General features: G+C 47.3%; 2 protein-coding genes across 8 annotated transcripts; both read right to left on the bottom strand.

The window, feature by feature from the left end:
* Positions 1-322: 322 nt before the first annotated feature.
* On the bottom strand, positions 323-10,519 carry GFOD2 (Gfo/Idh/MocA-like oxidoreductase domain containing 2). Of its 5 annotated transcripts, none has more exons than XM_077309474.1 (3): positions 9,211-10,519; positions 6,956-7,298; positions 323-3,067 (listed from the first exon to the last, which is right to left on the bottom strand). In XM_077309474.1, the coding sequence occupies exons 2-3, from the start codon at positions 7,212-7,214 to the stop codon at positions 2,169-2,171; spliced, it is 1,158 nt and encodes a 385-aa protein (XP_077165589.1). In that variant the 5' UTR covers positions 7,215-7,298; positions 9,211-10,519; the 3' UTR covers positions 323-2,168. The 5 variants fall into 5 exon arrangements, with proteins under 5 accessions (XP_077165589.1, XP_077165588.1, XP_077165591.1 ...); XM_077309473.1 differs by having other exon boundaries at positions 9,236-10,519; XM_077309476.1 differs by lacking the exon at positions 9,211-10,519 and adding an exon at positions 9,147-9,171.
* Positions 10,520-10,631: 112 nt separating this feature from the next.
* On the bottom strand, positions 10,632-20,623 carry LOC143823321 (C-signal-like). Of its 3 annotated transcripts, none has more exons than XM_077309485.1 (6): positions 17,848-20,623; positions 16,802-16,853; positions 15,463-15,650; positions 13,524-13,682; positions 11,721-11,825; positions 10,632-10,815 (listed from the first exon to the last, which is right to left on the bottom strand). In XM_077309485.1, exons 1-6 carry the CDS (start codon positions 17,995-17,997, stop codon positions 10,702-10,704), a joined length of 768 nt encoding a protein of 255 aa, XP_077165600.1. In that variant the 5' UTR covers positions 17,998-20,623; the 3' UTR covers positions 10,632-10,701. The 3 variants fall into 3 exon arrangements, with proteins under 3 accessions (XP_077165600.1, XP_077165602.1, XP_077165601.1); XM_077309487.1 differs by having other exon boundaries at positions 10,632-10,811; XM_077309486.1 differs by lacking the exon at positions 16,802-16,853.
* Positions 20,624-20,940: the final 317 nt, after the last annotated feature.

Below are 20,940 nucleotides of genomic sequence, written 5' to 3'. Positions count from 1 at the left end.
AGAACACAGCCTCCAAGCGAAGTACAACCCTCCAAAACTTGGCTGTTTGTAAAACGGAAGGGGAGCGTGCAAGGGCAGCAGAGAGGGAAACATTCTTCTTTCTGCCACTAAAAAACCTATGGAATACGACCAAAGGCATTCTTTGACATTCCCATTTCTGTGCTGAGCTTTAAAGTGGGTGGGCGGGGAATGCGTGCCACCTGAGTGTGGATGTTTATATCATCAGGGAAAGGGAAGAACTCAGTTAAGGCTTCATTTTCTAGGGGGGGGGGGGGAAGATTGCAGTGCTCAATCGTTAAAGGATGAACAACACAGGAATCACTTAGTCCAAACTGTTATTCATTATGGCACAGAGTTTGCAACAGTAAACCAGTCCAGCTCCTTGGATGAAGCCCATGTGCTTGGATAAAAACATATACTCTGAAGCAGAATTTGGATTATTTTAAGAATGTGATTTAGCTTAAATATAAGAGAGAACTTTTTAAAAACGGCCGGGTGGTGTCACTTTAGAAGGCTCAGAATTGAAGAAAGCTTTGAAGGAGGACCTCCCAATGCACAAAGAGGCTGGTCTTACATGTCCTCCCAAACTATGCCTTGTAACCCCCAATCCCAAAGCGTTTAACTTGTTTCCTCTTTGCCATCACACCGCTTACCAATTCTGACATTCCACATAACCCCACACTGTGATCGCAAAATCAAGAGTCCATTTGTGCAGAATTTGGATTCTTACCCCACCCCCCATGCAGAAGAGGGTCAAGGCCTGCGATCTGTTACTACAGTGGCAGAAAACAAACATCTGCAACTAGAAATAAAAATACAGCTTTTGAGGTTAAAAATAACTTTAGAAGCCCAGAATAGTGGGGTAAGGTTGGGGAACAGCAGGGTTTGTTCCTCCAGGAGACAGAATAAACAGCTGACAATAGTTCCTGATCTTACGCACTCTTAATTTCCAACCCAAAACAAGGCAGCCACTTGCAAAACACATTAAGATCACTTATTAATGCTTTATGTTAAGGTACAGGATTAAAATCTAGTAGGAACCCATAAAAACATTCAAGTAAACAATAGAACTTGTACAAAAAAATAATAATTATTAAGCTACCACTTCTCAAGTTCAGCCCAGCCAAGGACAGCGGCTCTGGGACCTGGCAGAGGCACACTGAGTTTTGCTTGGCAAGCAGCACCAGAATTCTCACAGGACACAAGTCAGAAGGAGAAAGGGGTGTGGAGCATCATCCAGTGTTTGATTGAACCCACTTGCCCAACCAAAACCATTTCCGGCCTTAGCACCTCCAAGCGAACAACTATCCTCCCTCCCAGCCCATGGCTGGATAAACCAACTGAATATTTCTTGTCTATCTAACTTCAGATCCCTCGATGCTTCATTTCCACAGCCGGACTTTACAAGCCAATAACCGGGCTAGAAAAATTGGCTGCAGACCGGGCTTCTGTGCGGATAAGTGAGAGCTTCTCCAGAGGAGGGTTGTGGATAGAGTTTGTATGGCAGCACTGGGCAGGGCGGGAGAGAAATGTGGGAAAAGATGCACAAGAGGCTCCCCGAATTGCAACACCCTGCCCCGGGAGAGCAGGCAGCAGCAGAAGCTGACACAGTACTTGAGTTTTCCTTCTAGCAACAGGAAGAGGGGCTCCTGCCAAGGAGCAGCCTCACAGTGTGCATTTGAAACATTCAGACCGGATATCAGAGGCGCGCTTCATCCTACCCCTTCTGTGAGGGGTTCCCCCCACGCTTGTCAAGAACAATCCTAAGAGATTTAACTTGAGTTCCTATTAAAAACAGCCTTTTTCTAGCGTGAAGTGCTAGAATGCCCCTGCTGTGCGGCGAAGGGACATCGACTTGCCCCCTAATGGCGAAGGCCCCCACCCTTTTGTTTTGGCTACTGCTGAGGGCAAAGGGCAATTCAAGTTTTCCTAACCATACTCGACTCAGAAAGTTTAGCGTTAAAAACAACCAAACATACAAACACAAACCTGCAACATTTAAAACTCTCTGAACACGTTTAAAAACAAAAGTGTTTCCTTGGAGGCTTTTTTAACCCACAAGCACAGCTTCCCCATTATCCTTCCCCCACAATACCCACAAGCGTATCCACTTTTGAAGCTTTCTGCCTATTTCTGTCAATTGTTCTGCACTCCGGGAACTTTCCCCACTATAGGTTATTTCTCTGAAGTGCCTCGCAGAGATTTTGATTGGCATCTGGCTCCTCGGTCATGATTTCCACAGATACCCACTCTCCAGACCGGCTGGATTTCTTAATTGCGTCTACCACGCTCTGCATATAGAGGCCATCTTCAAAAGAAGCGGCCATCGCCACTGGCTTGGGGTCCCAGGTCCGCTGGTCTTCCTGCTCCTGGAACGACTGACGCAGTGCTTGCACCAAGTACACCATTCCTTTGAGGTACAGGACGGGTATGTCTTTGAATCCTTGCTCCGAAAGCCCTGCGTCAATGTCCAGAGAGTCCGCGAACAGGAGCTCCTCCTGGAGAGTGGTGTTCTTCTGGCCGTACAGCTCCGTCCCCCGGGCGACCAAGCGCCCCGCAGACCCGACGATCATGACCTCGTGGACGAACGGCCCAGGCATGTTGAAGTTGAGGGTCACCGTGCTGCAGACGCCTCCCGACATCAGCATCTGGAAGAAGCAGAAGTCGTCGCTGGTGACGTGGCGGATCCCGTGGATGGCGGAGTTCTGCTTCACAAAGGTTTTCAGCAAGCCGTGGACTTTCTCTGCCTTTCGGCCGGTCAGGTGGGTGAGGAGGTCTATGATGTACGTCCCCATGGTGTGTAGGCCGCCCCCGCCCATCAGTTCATCACAGATCCAGTTGTACTTGTGGCTGAGAAGGCTGCCCCAGTACACTCGGACATCACAGACCAGGACGTCGCCCACGTAGTTCTCTTCTATCAATCGCTTCATTTTGATGAAAGCCGGCAGGAAACGCAGGACGTTGCCTACGATGCTCATGAGTTTGGGGTAGTATCTGGCGGCTGTCACCATCCTGAACGTATCCACCGAGGTAGCGGCTTTTTCACAGATGACGTTCTTTCCGATACCTGATGAAACACAGGGCGCCAATTTCATTCAGAGGTCGTCAGGATGCCAAACAACGCGAGAAAATTAAAACCCAGGTAGCCCCGATCTTGTCAGATCTTGGAAGGGCCAATTCTGGCTAGTATTTGGGAGGGAGACTTCCAAAGAACACTAAGGATCATGACATGGAGGCAGGAAATGGCAAACCACCTCCCAACATCCCTTGCAGACATATTCTGCAAGATTATGTAAATCTAAGGACAGTCTTGCTTGCTGATTGAAAGCAGAATGGAAAATCTGATCAATTTCTGGCATTCTAAAAAATTGAGCTGTGCATACACACAAATAGGGAGGAGAAAATAGCAATTCTTTTTCTTTTATAAGCAAGATTGCCATTCTGTGTATAAATACCTTTCAATAAAACAGGATTTACAGTTGACTGCACTGTAAATCACTTTATTAACTGTAATAAATACTTATTCAACGGTGACAATTAGCTTTTAAGTTACTGTTGAGAGAGAAACTAAAATAACCTTGTTCTCAATACTCTCTCAAGCTTCAAATGTTAACTCACATGAGGACCTCAGAGGGAGGAATTCTCAGAAGTTTTCAAATAGTTTTTGGCTGAGTAAGTAGACTAAAATTTAGGCGGCCTTTCTTAAGACTTTGATAGGGCCGGAAGCACCACGGGCATCTCCTGACAAAGATGGATCGTTTGCTTAGCATAATCACAAACACTGAAGGAAAAAAGATCTAATTAACTGAGAGAACTCTGCTAACATCCATAACCAATGTGATTTGCATATTTAGACATGTCATCCGCCAACGTAATGCAAAACACCATGTTATATCCATCATACAGCACTCTTAAACTGTTAGCTGCAAGAGCAGGAAAAACTTAAATTGGCATTCCTAAATCTCAAACTGCATTACAATACCTGGGAAAAGCATTATTAACCTGAACTCCTTTTTTGTGTGTGAATCTTTCCCAAACTCAAAACATATCAAGCTTAAACACAGCTGAGCACAGGCATTTCATGGCCCTGATTCCATACTTAACTTTCTAAAAGATCAGGACTTTGGTCCCAAGCAAATGATTTTCGATCTCCTCTAATGTGAAGGATTCTGCCTCAAGTCCCATTTTTCTTTTCAGCTGACTCTACCCATTTTTTGGTTATATTTCGTCTCATCAGTTTTGGTTACATTTTGTCTCAATTTCTTGTCCGGACTTTCTAGCCCAATCGTCTCAAAAGTGAAACAGGTTTAATTCTGCTTAGTATTTGGATGGGAGACTATCGACCAAGTTTAAGGCTGCTACTCAGAAGGAGGCAACAGCAAATCACATTTTCTGGGACACCAACTAAAACAGCTGTGACTTGATGACACTATATACACATCCTTTCTTAAGCCCATCAAGATTGACTCAGCCTTCCATCCTTGCGAGGTCGGTGAAATGAGTACCCAGCTTGCTGGGGGGTAAATGGTAATGACTGGGGAAGGCACTGGCAAACCACCCCGTATTGAGTCTGCCATGAAAACGCTAGAGGGCGTCACCCCAAGGGTCAGACATGACCCGGTGCTTGCACAGGGGATACCTTTACCTTTACCTTAAGCCTTGTTTCGGTTTTGCATTCTGCCAACCTGTTCCATTTTTTTGTCCTATCTGCACAGTCAGTCAGGTTTTCATGCTGTTTCCATATGCTTCCTTTCCGAATTCAATTTAAGATTCCACAGCTCCAAAAGAAGCTTATTCATTTTCCAGCTCCTGCTTATCTCCGGCCTCTGATATCTCCGCAGCCTCCTCCCCCAGCCCTGCATTCTTCTGGTTCTTAATTGCTTGTTAAACTCTGTCTCTCTTCCTCTGTTTCCTATCTTCACGCCTTTTCTCCTATTGTTCCTTATCTACAGCAGCCAATACTCATTTAACTGATCCTCATTAAAAAAAGAAAAAATGCCTTAAGTCACATTTGTTTCAATTGACCTATGACTAATTACTTTTGACCTCCCCCTCTGGTTTCTAGTCTGCTGATTTTATTTCTGTCTAAATTTAGACTGCAAGGCCAGTGAACAGGGCGTCTTTTTTTTTTCTTTTTAATGTTTTGAACAGCATTTAATTCTTGAGGCACTTCAAAAATACTCTTATATAAAGCCAGACAATAGCAGGGATCCACAAAGTTCCTGCCATACCCCAAGCAGAATGACAGCATTTGGGACTCAAGTCCCAGTTGTGATAAATTTTGCAGAATCCCTTCAAATTACACCTGCAGTTTTGTACCTCACTGCAGCCTGACTTGACTCTCAGAAATGGGATATCTCCACCTGAATCCCATCCACGCTGCCTTTAAACTGCCAATGATCCTTTTCAGGTGCCAAAGACACATTTGCTCCCATAACACATTTCAAGTAAAACTAGGCTGTCCTTCAGAAATAAGTATGGACAACTAACTTCTGCCCCTTTCCCTACTTCCCAGTACCAGTCTCACCAACTGAAGCCAAGATCTGCTGCTCAGCAACTGGCAGAGCAGCTCTGCAAGCACCAAACCCAAATTTCTTGCAGTTCTCCTAATAAAGTTTAATAAGCCTTTCACTTCCTGAAGAACATCATACCACACCAGGAGGTACAGCCACTTCCCCTTCTGCAGAATTTCTCCCTGACCCATAGGCATATAATGATGCGGTCTCTGCAGACGCCTAGTGGTCAGGGAAGCAGCCTAAATATGCTGGTGTATTTTGCTCTATCTTTCAGTGTCTGTGGGAATGTGGGAACCTAACTTAATCACATGGTTATAAAGATTCCCCTTCTGGCATCGATAAAAATTATTCTTGTTTTGGAGGCCTGCCAGCCTGCATCAACCCTGCTTAAGAAAGAATGCAGAATCTATTCCAAGAGATACTTTCACCTTGCTGTTTCCTGTTTATCAAACACAGAAGTCTCTGCCATATAACTGTAATAACTGGGAAGGATGCACACAGACAAGCAACTGGGCGGTGTGTTCTTTCTTTCTGAAAGTATCTCACTGCAACATTTCCTCTCCTCTACTGATGCATTAACAGGGAATACAAAAATCGGTTTCATGACAGGTTGCCTGACAAAATACAGAAGGAAATCCCTGGTCTCGCCCTGTTACTTCTGTTGAATAAGAAATGATTTACAGTCCAACCCTCAGAAAGGCTAACTAAACCACTGAAAACTGTTATTTCCATAACAGCAGAAATGGGTTCCAGGGCATTGTTTTTCCACTATGTCAAACATCACATTTTTGTGCCATGCGCTATGTTCCCTCCTGTGTCACAGAGGTCGGTATGCACAAATCAGGACAGGAAATCACTTATTTTGGTAATACTACAATCTGCTCTAACCTGGATGTCCCAGGCTAGCCCTTTCATCAAATCTCAGAAGCTATGTTGGCCTTGCTTAATACTTGGATGGGAGACTACTAAGGAATTCCAGGGTCATGACACAGAGGCAGGCAATGGCAAGCCCCTCTGTTCGTCTCTTGCCTTGAAAACCCTATGGCAGGGGTGGCCAAACTGTCAGTCTCCAGATGTCCATGGACCACAATTCCCATGAGCCTCTGCCAGTACATACTGGCAGGAGCTCATGGGAATTAGTCCATAGACATCTGGAAAGCCACAGTCTGGCCACCCCTGCAGTCCATGGGGTCACTCTAAATTGGCTGTCACTTGACAGCCCTTTCCACCACCAATCTACTCTATTACTATCTTCCTTCAGACTAGATTTTGCAGGATTTCCCAGTTATATGATATAAACATAAACATGATCCAAGGTGAAACATATGGTTTACACAGCAACCACCAACAAATGCTAGCTATTATATAAAACATGGAAGGCAGGTCCTCATTCAAGAGACAGAACAACTTGCTGCAATTCAATTGCTGGTGTACAGTACCTAGAGCTTTCACAGCAATTTGTCGTGTCAGCGGTGGGGGGATGTTGATGCAAACCAGGTCCACATCCTGATGCAGCAGAACATCATCTGTCCGACTGGTGTAGAAGGAAATATTCATTTCCTCAGCCAGCTGCTTTGCTTCCTCCTCGGTCTTCCCCCAGAGGGCCTCGATGGAGAAGCCTTCTGCCCGCAGCAGAGGAACCAGCACCCGAGCAGTGCTCCCGGTCCCAAAAACCCCCACACCGGGAAGCATTTTCATGGTGCGCGGTTTTCACAAGATCCCCTGGCGCAAGCCTTTGGTGCAAAGACCATACAGCTCAGCATCCTATTTCGTCCATGACTCCTAAAACAGGTAAGAAAGAAAGAGGGAGAGTGAATATTAGCACTTGGCATCTTTCACACGCTCTCCATACAGCGGCTAGCTCATGATGCTAATAACAACACCAGCACAGTCCAGTGTGGGTCATTAAAGACTAAAGTTGGATGAAGTTGCTCATTATCAAGCTAGGTTTCCTCCTCCTCCTTTCAAAGCTTGCCCTCATTTAATATATCATGCCAGTAACACCTGTTACTGCACAGGGAACTTCAAGGCTGTGTCATCTATCTACATAAAATAATTTCTATAATATTTTTGGAAGTGCAAAATAATCCAATGCACCATCTTATAATCGTTAGAAGAATCCTACATTTTATTACCTCCATCGTACAAAAGGGGGGAAGCAAAGGTGAGAGCATGACTTCTCTACAGAAACCTGGTGAGGTCACGGTTCAGGTGGCATTTGAACCAAAGACTTCCAAAACCCTAATTCTTAGTCTGTGAACCACAATTGCTCTTGTTTGAAACTCACTACATAGTGCTCTGTACCCCAAATATTTCCAAGCTAGTCCAAATTACAACAGGAATATGATGCCACTGAAGTCATACTGCAAGTTCATTCGCAAGACATTGGGCTGTTAAATGGAAGAATAACTAAAATGTCAACCTTAACCAACTCTTCTGTGTCTACAGTTTCCATGTGCAGAGTAAAAGGGAGGAGGAAGAATGGTAAAATATCCAAAACATCTTTAATGTATATCTAATAAACAGAAGCACTGCATATTACTTGACACATTCATTTTATTACACACCACCTTTGGAACATTAAAAAATACCATACACAATGTATTTGATAATTTTGATGATTTACTGGCAAATATTTCTAAAGCTACATACAGCATGTTCTATTGTTCAGCCAATAAAAAAACAATACCACAATTGGGAAGGGAGGATCTGTTGGAACATGAAAGGAATGCACCAGAAAAGGTGCCACCTAAGTAGCAAAACCAAGGGAAAGGAGAAAAAAATGACAACGGGCGACAACTGGAACACCAGGCGGAAATACTCATGAACTGTATGAATTCTTTGAGCTCTCGTGCTTAATTTCTTTTTTGAAATTCAGCACAAAGATTTCAGGTGCTTTATTATATTAGCAACATTGAAGGTGAAAAGACCAACACTCTTAAGGGGCAATTTTTGATCACTGTGAGCAGAGGACAAGAATATCCAGATTAACCTCATACTTCATTTTACTTAACCTCATAACCACGTACTCAGTTGCGGCAGCGTTGTAAAGTTTGTTTAAAATGTTCCAAGTTCTACTGTCAGAAACGCTATGAGGTTCCTGACGCTTTCTTTGTACCGTGCCCCAAATCTTTCACTGTACACCACCCTGAGCCACAAGGGAGGGCAGCATATAAATGTAATGAGATATAAAAATAGATAAAATAAAACACCGTTGGGCCAGAGGGGTGCCCCTCCTTTACTTAACCCGTTGCAAGAAATGCAAACAGAATCCTGGTGGCACTCTAAAGACTTTTATTTATTTATTTATTTTTATTTATTTATTAGATTTATATACCGCCCTCCCCGAAGGCATGTTGTTAATTCCAATTAAACCTCTGCGACAATACAAGAAAGCAGCGCGGGAGCCCTCGCTAAGGCGTGGTTTGACCTCCCACACCTCCTGCCAACCTGCCCGTTCACACCTGGCCAGTTACCTGTTTAGGCCCCCCCTCTCCAGACCAGAGCCTTTCCTTCCCTCCTGGCTCCACCCTCTCCCATTCTTCCTCCACAATACAATGCCTTTTCGCACCCCGCCACAACCGCTCCTGACGGAGGGGGGAGAATCCTTTCCCTTACGACCTTATTTACCTAATGACCCCCCCACCGCACACACAGACACCTTTTTTTCCCCCGCGCGCGGAAGGATACAGACCCAGAGACAGGAGCACGGCACTCACCTCAGCGCCGCGGTGCCCTCCTCCGCTCGCGTGCGCGTGCGCGCCTGCCTCCTCCGCGCCGTCCTCTCGAAACGCACCGACGTACCGGCCTCAGTCAGGTCTCCCACCGCCCAAGCGGCTCGAGGGCTCGCGCGCATGCGCAGGGAGAGCGGCGGTCGCGGGACGGGGAAGGGAGGTGTTCGGAGAGCTAGCGGTTGTTTCTTAAAGGAGCCGCAGCGGGATGTTTGTTTTTGTTTTTTTTTTGCAGATTTTTTTTTTGGGGGGGGGCGTCTCCGCGGCAGGTGCATTGGGTTCAGGTGGGGAGAATAGGGTTGCCAAAGACCCGGAGGTAAAGCAATATCTCCTGCGTCTTTAGCAGCGGGGTGGTGAAATGGGCAGGTGAAGGTCTTCATGGCATGGAGGGACATAATCTCACCTGGTAAACAGCGCCGCACCTTGCCTGTGCTTACCGCTGGGCTTTGGAAGGCGGTGTCTAACCTGTACATAAGGAATGATCCGCCCGAGGAGGGCAGGAAGGATGGCGGACGCCTGTTGCTCTCCAAAATGTGCAAAACAGAAGAAAATGTGCAAAACAGAGCATTTCCAAGAGGGCATTTTATGGGAGAGATTCGAATTGCCATAGTGCGAGCAGCCCAGGAACACAACGGACTAGTCCACTGCAGTGGTGACTGTCGGTGCCAACAGCTTTTGCAACATGGTCTCCTTTATCTTGTAATCCATTTGGCACTCTGGTTGCACTGTTTGCAATAAATAAGGGGGGAAATGAATCCTCTTTTAAGAAGGCAGGACATTTTGGGGGTCCAAGCCGTTGCCGACTTCAGCCAGCCCCTGGCTCAGCCCATGCCGCTGGGGTGTTGTGAGACCTGCAAGGTGGCAAGACCTACAGATGCTCCTTGAATTCAAACAATGCCAGCGTAGGGATGCCCCTATCTCACCAGGCTCTGCACAGATGTCATGAGGAACCACAGCTGTCAACAGGTACTTGATGAATAACCACAGTCAGGGCAGTGGGCAAAACTACTCCAACTCAGAAATCCTCTGCTTTCCTGCCTGGCAAGGGTTTGTGTCCTGTTTTTTAATGGCCCCTCTGCCACTGTGATTCTGTGCCCTGAGGCAGGGGTAGTCAACCTGTGGTCCGCCAGATGTCCATGGACTACAATTCCCATGAGCCCCTGCCAGCAAATGCATGTTGTTAATTCCAATTAAACCTCTGCGACAATACGACAAATGCTGGCAATACAATACGACAAATGCTGGCAGGGGCTCATGGGAATTGTAGTCCATGGACATCTGGAGGACCACAGGTTGACTACCCCTGCCCTGAGGGACCAGGGTGCCTGAATGAGCAGGAATTGGCTCTGATTCCTGCATTTCAATACAGTTAACGAAAACTCAGTTTCTCTCAGAACTCAGATGGTTTATTGGGGATTCTGTCATAAGCTCTGTGTTGTCTGGAGAGAAATCTTTCACCAAGGAAGCTTGTTTCCTTCCCAGTCCACAAAGGTCCCGTTATCCTTCTCGGAAAGCATGGCAAGCACGTGGACGATTCCTCGGGTGCTCTCTTCCTCCGTCAGATCTGCCTGCCACAAAAGACAAGTCCTGTCATGGGGGGATGGGGGAAGGGGACACTCCCCGTAATTCTGGCACCGTGTAGTACTGCAGTGATTAGGGTGCTGAGTCAAGACTGGCAGACCAAGGTTAAAGTCCCCGCTTGCCATAAAAGTTACTGGATGAGCTTGGCCCAGTTATTCTCTTTCAGCCCACCCTACCTCACAGAGTTGTTGTGATGATAAAATGGAAGATGGAAGGGCTGTCCATTCCTTGTGGGATGGAAAAGCACTGTGAAAGGTTGGATGATAAGCAACATAGCTAAGAGCAGTGGCCTCTAATCTGGAGAACAGGGTTTGATTCCCTGCTCCTCCTCTGCATGGGTAATCTTGGGCTAGTCACAGTCCTGTTAGAGCTGTTCTCAGAGCAGTTCTGTCAGAGCTCTCTCAGCCTCACCTACTTCACAGGGTGTCTCTTGTGGGGAGAGGAAGGGAAGTCGATTGTAAGCCGCTTTGAAACTCCTTCGGGTAGTAAAAAGCGGGGTATAAAAACCAACTTTTCTTCTTTGTGTGCAACCCTGGAAGGGCTGGATGTGAACAAAAACACATATCAATAAAATTATTAAAAACTAGAAAAACCTCAAATTTAAAAAGATGAACCCAACAGTCTATGGCTAAATTGCTTAATGGGAGGAGGGAGTGGGGTAGACCAGGAGCCAACCCTGGTTGACAAAAGGCGTACTTGGGAGACCCAAGTTCCCATCACCTCTTGTGCCCTGATACTTACTGGTTTGGTCCGTCATTTTCTTTCAGACTAACCTACCTCCCAGGGTTGTTGTGAGGAAAAATGGAGAGGGAAATCATGTCCCCCCCCCCTGAGCTTCATGGGAAAATGGGCAGGCTCAAGCATGCATTCAAATAAATTGTTCAAAGGTTACCTCTGTGGTTCCAGTTTTCACCCAGCCAGGATGGATGCAAACACACAGAATCCCATAGCCTTGGTACACCAGTGACTGACATTTGGTGAGCATGTTCAAAGCAGCCTACAGGGGGGAAATGCACACACACACACACACATAAGCCAGAAAATGCACACAGGTGAAAGGCGTGGGAGGGACGCATCAGATAAATCACTACCACAAACGTGATGAGATCTTACTATGCTGAAGGGCCTAAAATGGAAGAGGAGGTGTGGAACACCTTAAGCAGCTGGGAGGAGAGCTAAAAACAGCCCTGGACACAGCATCCAACAGGAAACATAGGAACCAGCAATTAAATGCTAAGGAGAACTAAAGCTAGACTATCATCTTCTCAGGGATTCCACAGGGCAGACTGCCAGCATGGTATAGTGCAGGGGTAGTCAAACTGCGGCCCTCCAGATGTCCATGGACTACAATTCCCAGGAGCCCCTGCCAGCATTCACTGGCAGGGGCTCCTAGGAATTGTAGTCCATGGACATCTGGAGGGCCGCACTTTGACTACCCCTCGTGTAGTGGTTGAGAGTAGCTGACTCTAATCTGGAGAACCGGGTTTGATTCCCCGCTCCTCCAAATGCAGCCAGCTGGACCCAAAATTTGTAAATAAACAAAAAATAATAGCAGCTTGCGGACGACAGGAATGAACAAGGGAAGAATGCATATTTGTTGCATCTCCATCCAAACTTTCTCAGAGCAGGAACTTATACCTTGCAATCCCTTATGTGCAGGGCAATTCAATTATTCTCCCTTTGTGATTGTGATTGCCACGCGCCATACAGTTTGCACGAACGTTCTGTGATCCTAGTGGATGTTCCTGGTCATGGACTTCAATAGCAACATGAGTGGCTGGCTCTTCCGGACATCCACTGTGGTTGCGCCATTTTGCAAACATTTCTTAGCTTTACGTGCAGCTGTGTGCACTTGAGAGCTCATTTGTCGTAGCAGGGACTTGGGTGCATCTTTACCCCACTTGTGGACTGCTAGCAAAGTTTGGCAAAGCCTCTTCTCACCCTGCCGCTCAGAAAAACGACCCCAAAAGCACAACCGTAAGGTATGCTACATTCTTATAAATTAGTAGTAAAAAGTAGCATATTGATGGCACTCAAAAATTAAGGCGGAAGCTGTTATGCATATCGTCAGTGTGGGGCTACAGGGACTCGTGCAAAGGAAGGATCGTAATTCCACCCTATCGGAAACTCCTGTGGCAGAAGGTTTGTGGATCAAAGGGGACCGTCCATTAAGGACCAATCAGGGCTCTTGGTGGACTGGTCTGATGATATAAAGGTAAAGGTATCCCCTGTGCAAGCACCGAGTCATGGCTGACCCTTGGGGTGACGCCCTCTAGCGTTTTCTTGGCAGACTCAATACGGGGTGGTTTGCCAGTGCCTTCCCCAGTCATTACCGTTTACCCCCCAGCAGCAAGCTCGGTACTCATTTTACCGACCTTGTAAGGATGGAAGGCTGAGTCAACCTTGAGCCGGCTGCTGGGATTGAACCGCCAGCCTCATGGGCAGACAGTTTCAGACAGCATTTCTGCTGCCTTACCACCCTGCGCCACAAGAGGCTCTTTGATGATATAAGCTTGTGCTATTCCTGTGTTCCGTGTCTCTGGTTGGAGTTGGCGTTAATAAAGAACTAGTTGTTTTCAAATTGTGTCTACTGAGCCTGCAGGCTTAACAGAAAGGCTGTCACAGAAACAAACCAAGGTGAGGGATTCTTCCCTTGCTGCCGACAGGAACGTCGCATGGGTTTCGTGACAGGTACCTTGCTGCAGCGATAGCCGACCCGCTGCATCTTTTCCCAGAGCATCATGAGTTCTATGGAGCCTCCAGCGCTGGATATGTTGACCACGGCTGCCTTGCTGCAACTCAGTCCTTGCTGAGGGCTCCTTTGAGCTGCCGTCTTCAACAGGGGCAGGAATGCCTGGGGAGGGGGAGAGACCAGGCAGTAGCACTTATTGAGCCAGCCGAATACAGAGGGGTAGGGTAAGGGGGTCCTGCAAGAAAGAGGCCACCGTTTTAGCCACGGAGGGCCGAACAGTAGGGTTCCTCCCCTAGAGATTCTCTCTGGCTTTCTTAGATTCAAGAGGTCCAAGCTCACCCAAGCAGGGCTGCAGCTCTGCTATCACTCATATGCTGAAAACGTGAAATCGGATGTAGCATTTCAAGGTTGGAACCCACAGAGCTGTTCTGCTAGCAAAGGGAACCTCCTCCTGATGGGGCACAGCACCTGTGCCAGCAGCACAGCTTGGAGGGGAGGGGAGGGGAGGGGGATCCAACGCAGCCTTTTCCTTGGCAGGCTCACTGACTGTGTTATGTTTTGGAGGTGTGTCTGCCACCCCCGCCTCTGCAGATGTCCAATTCAGTGTAGTGGCTCAGTGTGAAATAAACCCACGTGTAAGAGTGGCCGTGTATTGCCAGTTGGCTGTTGCAAGCTGGAAACGCTGCCATGCACATCTAGGAATCGGGATGCCAGGTTTGAGGCAGCATTGTTTTGACACGAAGCGCAGGTGGGAAGTACAAGTGCTTCGTTTATGCCAGGAGACCTTGGAGGATCCGCTGCCTCTTATTCCCCTGTTCTTGCCAGGGGCACCCCAGCTATCAAGTTGCCCCCCCGGGGGGGTCTGAAGTATACATCATCTCCCCCATTCTCTATCGCCTTGGCAGGTGGGAGTAGATTGTCATTGGCTGCCGCCATGTTATGATTTTTAATGTCTTTTAATGGGGTTTTAATTGGGATTTTTAAGACAACTGTTACCCGTCACGTGCCTACCCAGGGAGTGGCGGGAAATAAATCAAATAATAATAATAATAAATGGAAGGAGAAATCGTATACCCGGCCTTTCTCCTCGATGGGGACCCCTAAGCAACCCACGTTGTTCTCCTCTCCTTCATTTTATCCTCACAACCACACTGCGAGGCAGGTGTGACGGGCCCATGGTCACCCAAGCAAGCTTTCCTGGCAGAACGGGGGACTGGAATTTGCATGTCCAAGCTCCTAGCCCAATACTAACCACTGGGTTTCAAATCTACACTGCACTTCTCTCCCCAGTAGGAACCCAAAGTGGGTGGCATTATTCTCCCCTCCTCCATTTATCCTCACAACCACCCTGTGAAGTGCCTTAGAGAGAGTGACTGGCCCAAGGTCACCCAATGAGCTTTCATGGCAGAATGGGGAATTTGAACCCAGGTCTCCCAGATCTTAGTCCAGCATTCTAAACACTACCCCCTTCTGGCTCTTGAAGGTTACTGCAAAGAGAGTTCTGCAGCACACTACCCTGCCTCCCTATCTGAAAGGAGTCCCCTTATGAACTGGAACAGAAGACCTGACCGAGGTGGCCTTTAAAAAAGCTGCAGGATTTCTTGACCTTTCTTCCGCCTCTTAAACAGGGAAGAAGTGCACGACTACCCTCTAGTGGCTCATCTTGAAATTGCAAGGACATGACCTCAAAATACACAACCGGAGCTTGCTGTATTATAAGTCTTATTTCCATTTGTCCTACACGATTCCAAAGTGGCTTCCCATCCAGGCACTGATCAGACTCCTTTAGCCCCACCGAGGACTGCAAGACTGCATTCAGCATGCCCCCTTAGCTATGCAACTTGGCCCTTCGCTACAAGTTATTCAGCTGCTGATTCGCACCAAGGGACAAAGTTTATCTTCTGCTGGGGAAATTTCAGGGAAGGCGGAAGTGAGCGCTCACCTGGCTCACTTGATGAGGCCCAATAGTGTTGACCGCATATGATGCTGCCATGTGCTCAGCCGACTCAGTCTCCAGGTCGCCGTCCAGCCGAAGGGCAGCGTTGTTCACCAGCAGGGTCAGCTCACTTCCTCCGACATAGCCTTGCACCTGCTCCACAGCTTTCCTGATGCTCTCGAGATCTGTAACGTCTACAGAAGAACGTGATTTGAAAATGCTTTCAGAAGGGGCGGGAGGGGACATCCAAGGGTCAAGTGATGTCCCAAGGGTTCCAGTCAAGCTGGATACACGCTGTGGCTTCTGGGCCCCAGGTCCAGGCTATGGAACGTCCTGACACAGGATTTTGGTGTGCCTCCTTAACTCTATGGTCTTCAGGGGATATTTGGAAACTATTTTTAATTAATATAAAAACTAATTTTCAATTAAGAAGAAGAGTTGGTTCTTATATGCCGCTTTTATCTACCCAAAGGAGTCTCAAAGCGGCTTCCAATCGCCTTCCCTTTCCTCTCCCCACAACAGACACCCTGTGAGGTGGGTGAGGCTGAGAGAGCCCTGATATCACTGCTTGGTCAGAACAGTTTTATCAGTGCTGTGACGAGTCCAAGGTCACCCATCTGGCTGCATGTGGGGGAGCAGAGAATCAAACCCGGCTCACCAGATTAGAAGTCCACACTCCTAACCACTACACCATATTTTTATTCATCTAAAAATCTGCACGGCCTAATGATTTATTGCTGATCTGCTGTTATATCCTGGCTTGCTATCTTTATTCATTGGCTTGAAATTGGTACTATTTTTACTTCTGTTTCAGTCTGTTTTACAGCTGGGGACTGCCTTGGATGATGTATGTTTAAAATTTGTAGACTGTCTTCTATGAAGTACACTTTTATCCCATCCTTCTTTCCAAAGCAGGTAGGAGCCATGGTTCTCCCCTGCCTTTTATAGGTTAGACTGGTGTAACCAGTACTTGTCTCCATAGAACAAGGACTGTGCGTGATGCTAAGAGGTACAGGGGCATTCTCTACCCTAGAAGTCACACCTGTGCTCTAGAGCAGGGGTAGTCAAACTGCGGCCCTCCAGATGTCCATGGACTACAATTCCCAGGAGCCCCTGCCAGCATTCGCTGGCAGGGGCTCTTGGGAATTGTAGTCCATGGACATCTGGAGGGCCGCAGTTTGACTACCCCTGCTCTAGAGTCTAGTATACCTTTTGCACTGGTTCTGATTTAGATTTGGACTTGGTAGAAAGGGGCCTCATGAGGGACACGCTCCACAGTGGCACACGCTCCACTGGCAGTGGTCAGTTTGCTGGAATTGGGGACAATAATAAAGAATGCACTTACCTAGCCTCAACACCACCAAGTTCTGGTGCTGGGATTTCAACTCATTTAAGGCCTGTAGAAATAAACATGCATTGTCCTCAATTAAAAGGGAAATTAACCCCCACAGTGGGCTCATGAATTACCAGAGGCTTACCTGCCAGGATCTTTCCCTCCTCTACAACAGGAATGGGGAGCAAGCTCATCCATGACAGAAAAAAAGAGTTTTCCCTATTGCACCTGGAAATTTCTGCCTCCCTTTTCACCAAGCAATGTGATGTTCCACAAGAAGAACTGGGTGATTTATTTTCCGTAAAACATCAACACGCTTACCTTTCACCCAGGTGAGTGGGAGAACTGAGGAAGGTAACAATAATAAAACAACTTTGAAAAGGCAATTCTAAAACTAAAAAAATTAAAAGCACAGGTTTTAAGTTTGAAAGGAGTGGCAAATAAATCACTTTTGAGGAGCCAAGGGCCTCTTCTGAAGGATTCTGTCTTACAAGCCCTCTGAAATTACAAGAGAGACATAGGTCTGATTTCCTCCGGAAGCCTATTTCATAACATAGGAAAAAAGTGGGCAAAAGCAGAACCTCTCTCTGCTGGAGTCAGAACCGCCTCAAGGCCTGCTGCTCTGGTAGGATGCATGTCAATATTATTTAACTACCCTGCATATTGTAATTGTGGTTTCAATTCTATTGTTAGCCGTTTGGAGTCCTTGGTTAAGGAGAAAAGCAGGAGAGACCCTTTTAGAATAAAACTCAGGTAGGCACCACTAAGATGTCTATGGTAACATAGCCGTGATCATTTAGTGGGGTGAGAACTTTCAGAGGCACGCATGACGCTTCCCTACACCAAGGTGGACCACTGACGGCCCCATTTTCTGACGGGCTGTCGCTTGCCAAGGTCTGACGCAGAATCCCTTTCCCGCTGCCACTCAAGATCTTAGAAAGGCATTTCAGAAGGACACTTGAACTTCCCAACACCAGCCACCTCTGCCTTGTGCTTGGGTGTTTGGGGCTGGTCTAAAGGTCTAATTCAGTCTTCAGTGCTAGATTACCAAGACTCACCTTGCACTTTGCTCCATCTGTCTTCAGGGTCGTAGCAAAGACCCACTGGGGTGGAGTTGGCAGGCCCAGAAATCGCTTCACAAGACTTAGGCCAAGTCCCCTGTTTGACCCCGTCACCAGGACACTGTGGACCTTGAACTCGGCTGCCATCTCCTAGGACTTCAGGTTTTTGCATTTCCTTCTTGCCAGAGATGCTTATATGAGAACTAGGCCCCTCCTTCCGCCCCCAGAGCTTTCCGATGAACAGCCTCTACATTGCACAAGAGTTGCGGAATGGATCACAAAACAAGAGTTGTTGCACGACTGAGGAAACTTGGCCTATCTTGGCCATGATTGCTATGACTTGGCATGACGGGCTTCAGACTGGAGGAGACAACAGAGCTGTCTTACAGACCACTGATCCATCTCACTCAGAATGGATTGGCACCTGATCTCCCAAGGTTCTCAGGCAAAGAAAATGCACCAGCACTTGGGTGCCCTTCATTGGAGATGGTGTGGCCAACTCCCACTGGAGACACTATCACAACCCTCCCAAAGCTAAAAGCCATATTTTGAAAGGGCAGCTCTCAATCTTGGCAACCAAAGCAGAACTAATTTGTGTGTCTGGACTTACATATGGCTGGTACCCAGAGCTGAACTTTGCTGGCCTAACTCTTACCTTGTTGACTCAAACTTCTTCCTCCCATCTGTTCATTTCGTATTTGTGTGGGGATTTACGGCCATTCAGAAGAAGAAGAAGAAGAGTTGGTTCTTATATGCCGCTTTTCCCTACCCGAAGGAGGCTCAAAGCGGCTTACAGTCGCCTTCCCATTCCTCTCCCCACAACAGACACCCTGTGGGGTGGGTGAGGCTGAGAGAGCACTCATATCACTGCCCGGTCAGAACAGTTTTATCAGTGCTGTGGCGAGCCCAAGGTCACCCAGCTGGTTGCATGTGGGGGAGCGCAGAATCGAACCTGGCATGCCAGATTAGAAGTCCGCACTCCTAACCACTACACCAGACTGGCTCTCACAGATCCTAACTGCCTTATTCCAGTCTGCTATGCCCAGTAACCGTGCATCTTGACTCTATTAAAACCTTCAACACTCTCTACCTATAGGCAGCCTTTCTGAACCAGGGTTTCATAAAACCCTGGGGGTTTCTTGATGGCCCTGGAAAGGGTTTCCTGAATGGGCAGGAACTAATTATTTATACATATTTTAAATTTATTAAACATTTATCAGGTGATATTACCATATATCAGGGGTAGTCAAACTGCGGCCCTCCATATGTCCATGGACTACACTTCCCATGAGCCCCTAGCAGGGGCTCATGGGAATTGTAGTCCATGGACATCTGGAGGGCTGGTACCATATATGCTATATATGATGTCAACCAGCACCCCCCCTCCCAAAATGACCAATGACGGGCCTGGAGGAGGTGGGAAAGGGAGGGTCCATGATGGACATGTACACAACCATATTCTGCGCAATCGCATCACTTCTGGGGTTTCTCAAAGCCTGAAGAGGATTTCTCAAAGGTTAAAACAGCGAGAAAGGCTAACCTGTAGATAACGGGGTTGAGGATATTCTATTTCACTGTATTTGATGAAGTGTGCATGCTTAACACCTTGAATAAAGCTTTGTTGATATCGGAGGTACCCTTTGACTTAAATCTTGTTCTGCTGGTTTAGACCAACACACCCACCTAAATATGGCTGACTCATTATATGTTTTCCAGCATGTGGCCACTGCTGGAATTCTGACAGGGGATGGGGGGCAATGTCTGACACAGGAGGCGGAGCCAACCAGCATCAGGGAGTGAAGTTCTGTGTAACTCTTAACTCTTCAACAATTCAGGCAGAAGCTTTGCTTAACAGGATGTCTTGTAAAAGGAACCTATTCTTGAGAAATGTTTTCTTGCTTACACCCAGCTGGCCTTCAGTCATGCCGTGAATACCTTGATAATACGGGGGCAGCTGCTGCAGTCGAAACTTTTTTGGAAGGGAAATCTGCAGGGCCAATTAGAAGCCCCACCGGGCAAAATTTTCACTTGACCCCACCTGCATTCTAACAACACTTGGGGGACACCAGGAAAGGGATCAGCACCCACCAACACCACTTTGGGGGATCCTGACCTGAATGAAGCCTAGCTAAGCTCCCTAAACCAAGGGAGCCAGCATGGTTTAGTGGCTAACAGGGGCGGCTTCTGATCTGGTTTGATTCCCCGCTCCTCCACATGCAGCCAGTTGGGTGACCTTGGGCTAGTCACAGCCCTGATAGTGCGGTTCTGACCAAGGAGTCCTGTCAGAGTTCTCTCAGCCCCACCTATCTCACCAGGAGTCTGTTGTGGGGAGAGGAAGGGAAAGGCAGTTGTAAGCCACTTTGGGACTCCTTCGGGTAGTGAAAAGCAGGGTATAAAACCAAATTCTTCTTGTTCTTTCCACCCATCAGCCAAACACCCTTCAAAATAACCCTGGACAAAATTAGTCAGGTTATTTTCTGGAAAACAAAAACAAGGAAGGCCATGCTTCTGGGATTTAAGCTTAGAAACTTTGTGTCAGAATGAGCTTCCCGAATGAGTTTTTCCAGAAGCTTGGCCTCTTTCTGTCAGTCACCAGGGCTTGTAAGAAATCAGTTTATGCTGGAGGAGGGTGGATATCTTTTTCCTATTTCTGTTCGAATTTTAGCTGAAACAAGACTACAAGCTAGACCGAGATCTCTTAATATTGATCTGTGAAACCTGTTCATGGTCCATATCAGGGGTAGTCAAACTGCGGCCCTCCAGATGTCCATGGACTACAATTCCCAGGAGCCCCTGCCAGTGAATGTTGGCAGGGGCTCCAGGGAATTGTAGTCCATGGACATCTGGAGGGCCGCAGTTTGACTACCCCTGGTCCATATGATGCATTCTGCCCGTCATTTTTCACTCTTTCCTGTTTATTACAAAGGAGGGAGTCCATCCCCTCTCCCGTGGACCACTCCAGGCCCCAAGATCAAACCAGGCCTTCAGCTTTCAGAGCAGGTAGAGCTGGCTATTACAAGTGATAGCCCTTTGCCTGGGTGTATGCAGGCTTGGGGAATATACTCCCTTGCAAAAAGCCATCTGATCAGT

The sequence above is a fragment of the Paroedura picta genome, chromosome 14 (assembly GCF_049243985.1).
Source record: "Paroedura picta isolate Pp20150507F chromosome 14, Ppicta_v3.0, whole genome shotgun sequence".
NCBI classification, from domain to species: domain Eukaryota; kingdom Metazoa; phylum Chordata; class Lepidosauria; order Squamata; family Gekkonidae; genus Paroedura; species Paroedura picta.
This window is presented reverse-complemented; position numbering and strand designations above follow the sequence as displayed.

Coding starts and splice junctions, on each gene's coding strand:
- LOC143823321 (XM_077309485.1), bottom strand. CDS start 17,997: ATGGCAGCCGAGTTCAAGGTCCACAGTGTCCTGGTGACGGGGTCAAAC. Junction 16,854..17,847: donor CAGATGGAGCAAAGTGCAAG/GTGAGTCTTGGT, acceptor TTATTTCTACAG/GCCTTAAATGAGTTGAAATC. Junction 15,651..16,801: donor CTTGGTGGTGTTGAGGCTAG/GTAAGTGCATTC, acceptor GTTCTTCTGTAG/ACGTTACAGATCTCGAGAGC.
- GFOD2 (XM_077309474.1), bottom strand. CDS start 7,214: ATGAAAATGCTTCCCGGTGTGGGGGTTTTTGGGACCGGGAGCACTGCT. Junction 3,068..6,955: donor AATTGCTGTGAAAGCTCTAG/GTACTGTACACC, acceptor GTGTTTCATCAG/GTATCGGAAAGAACGTCATC.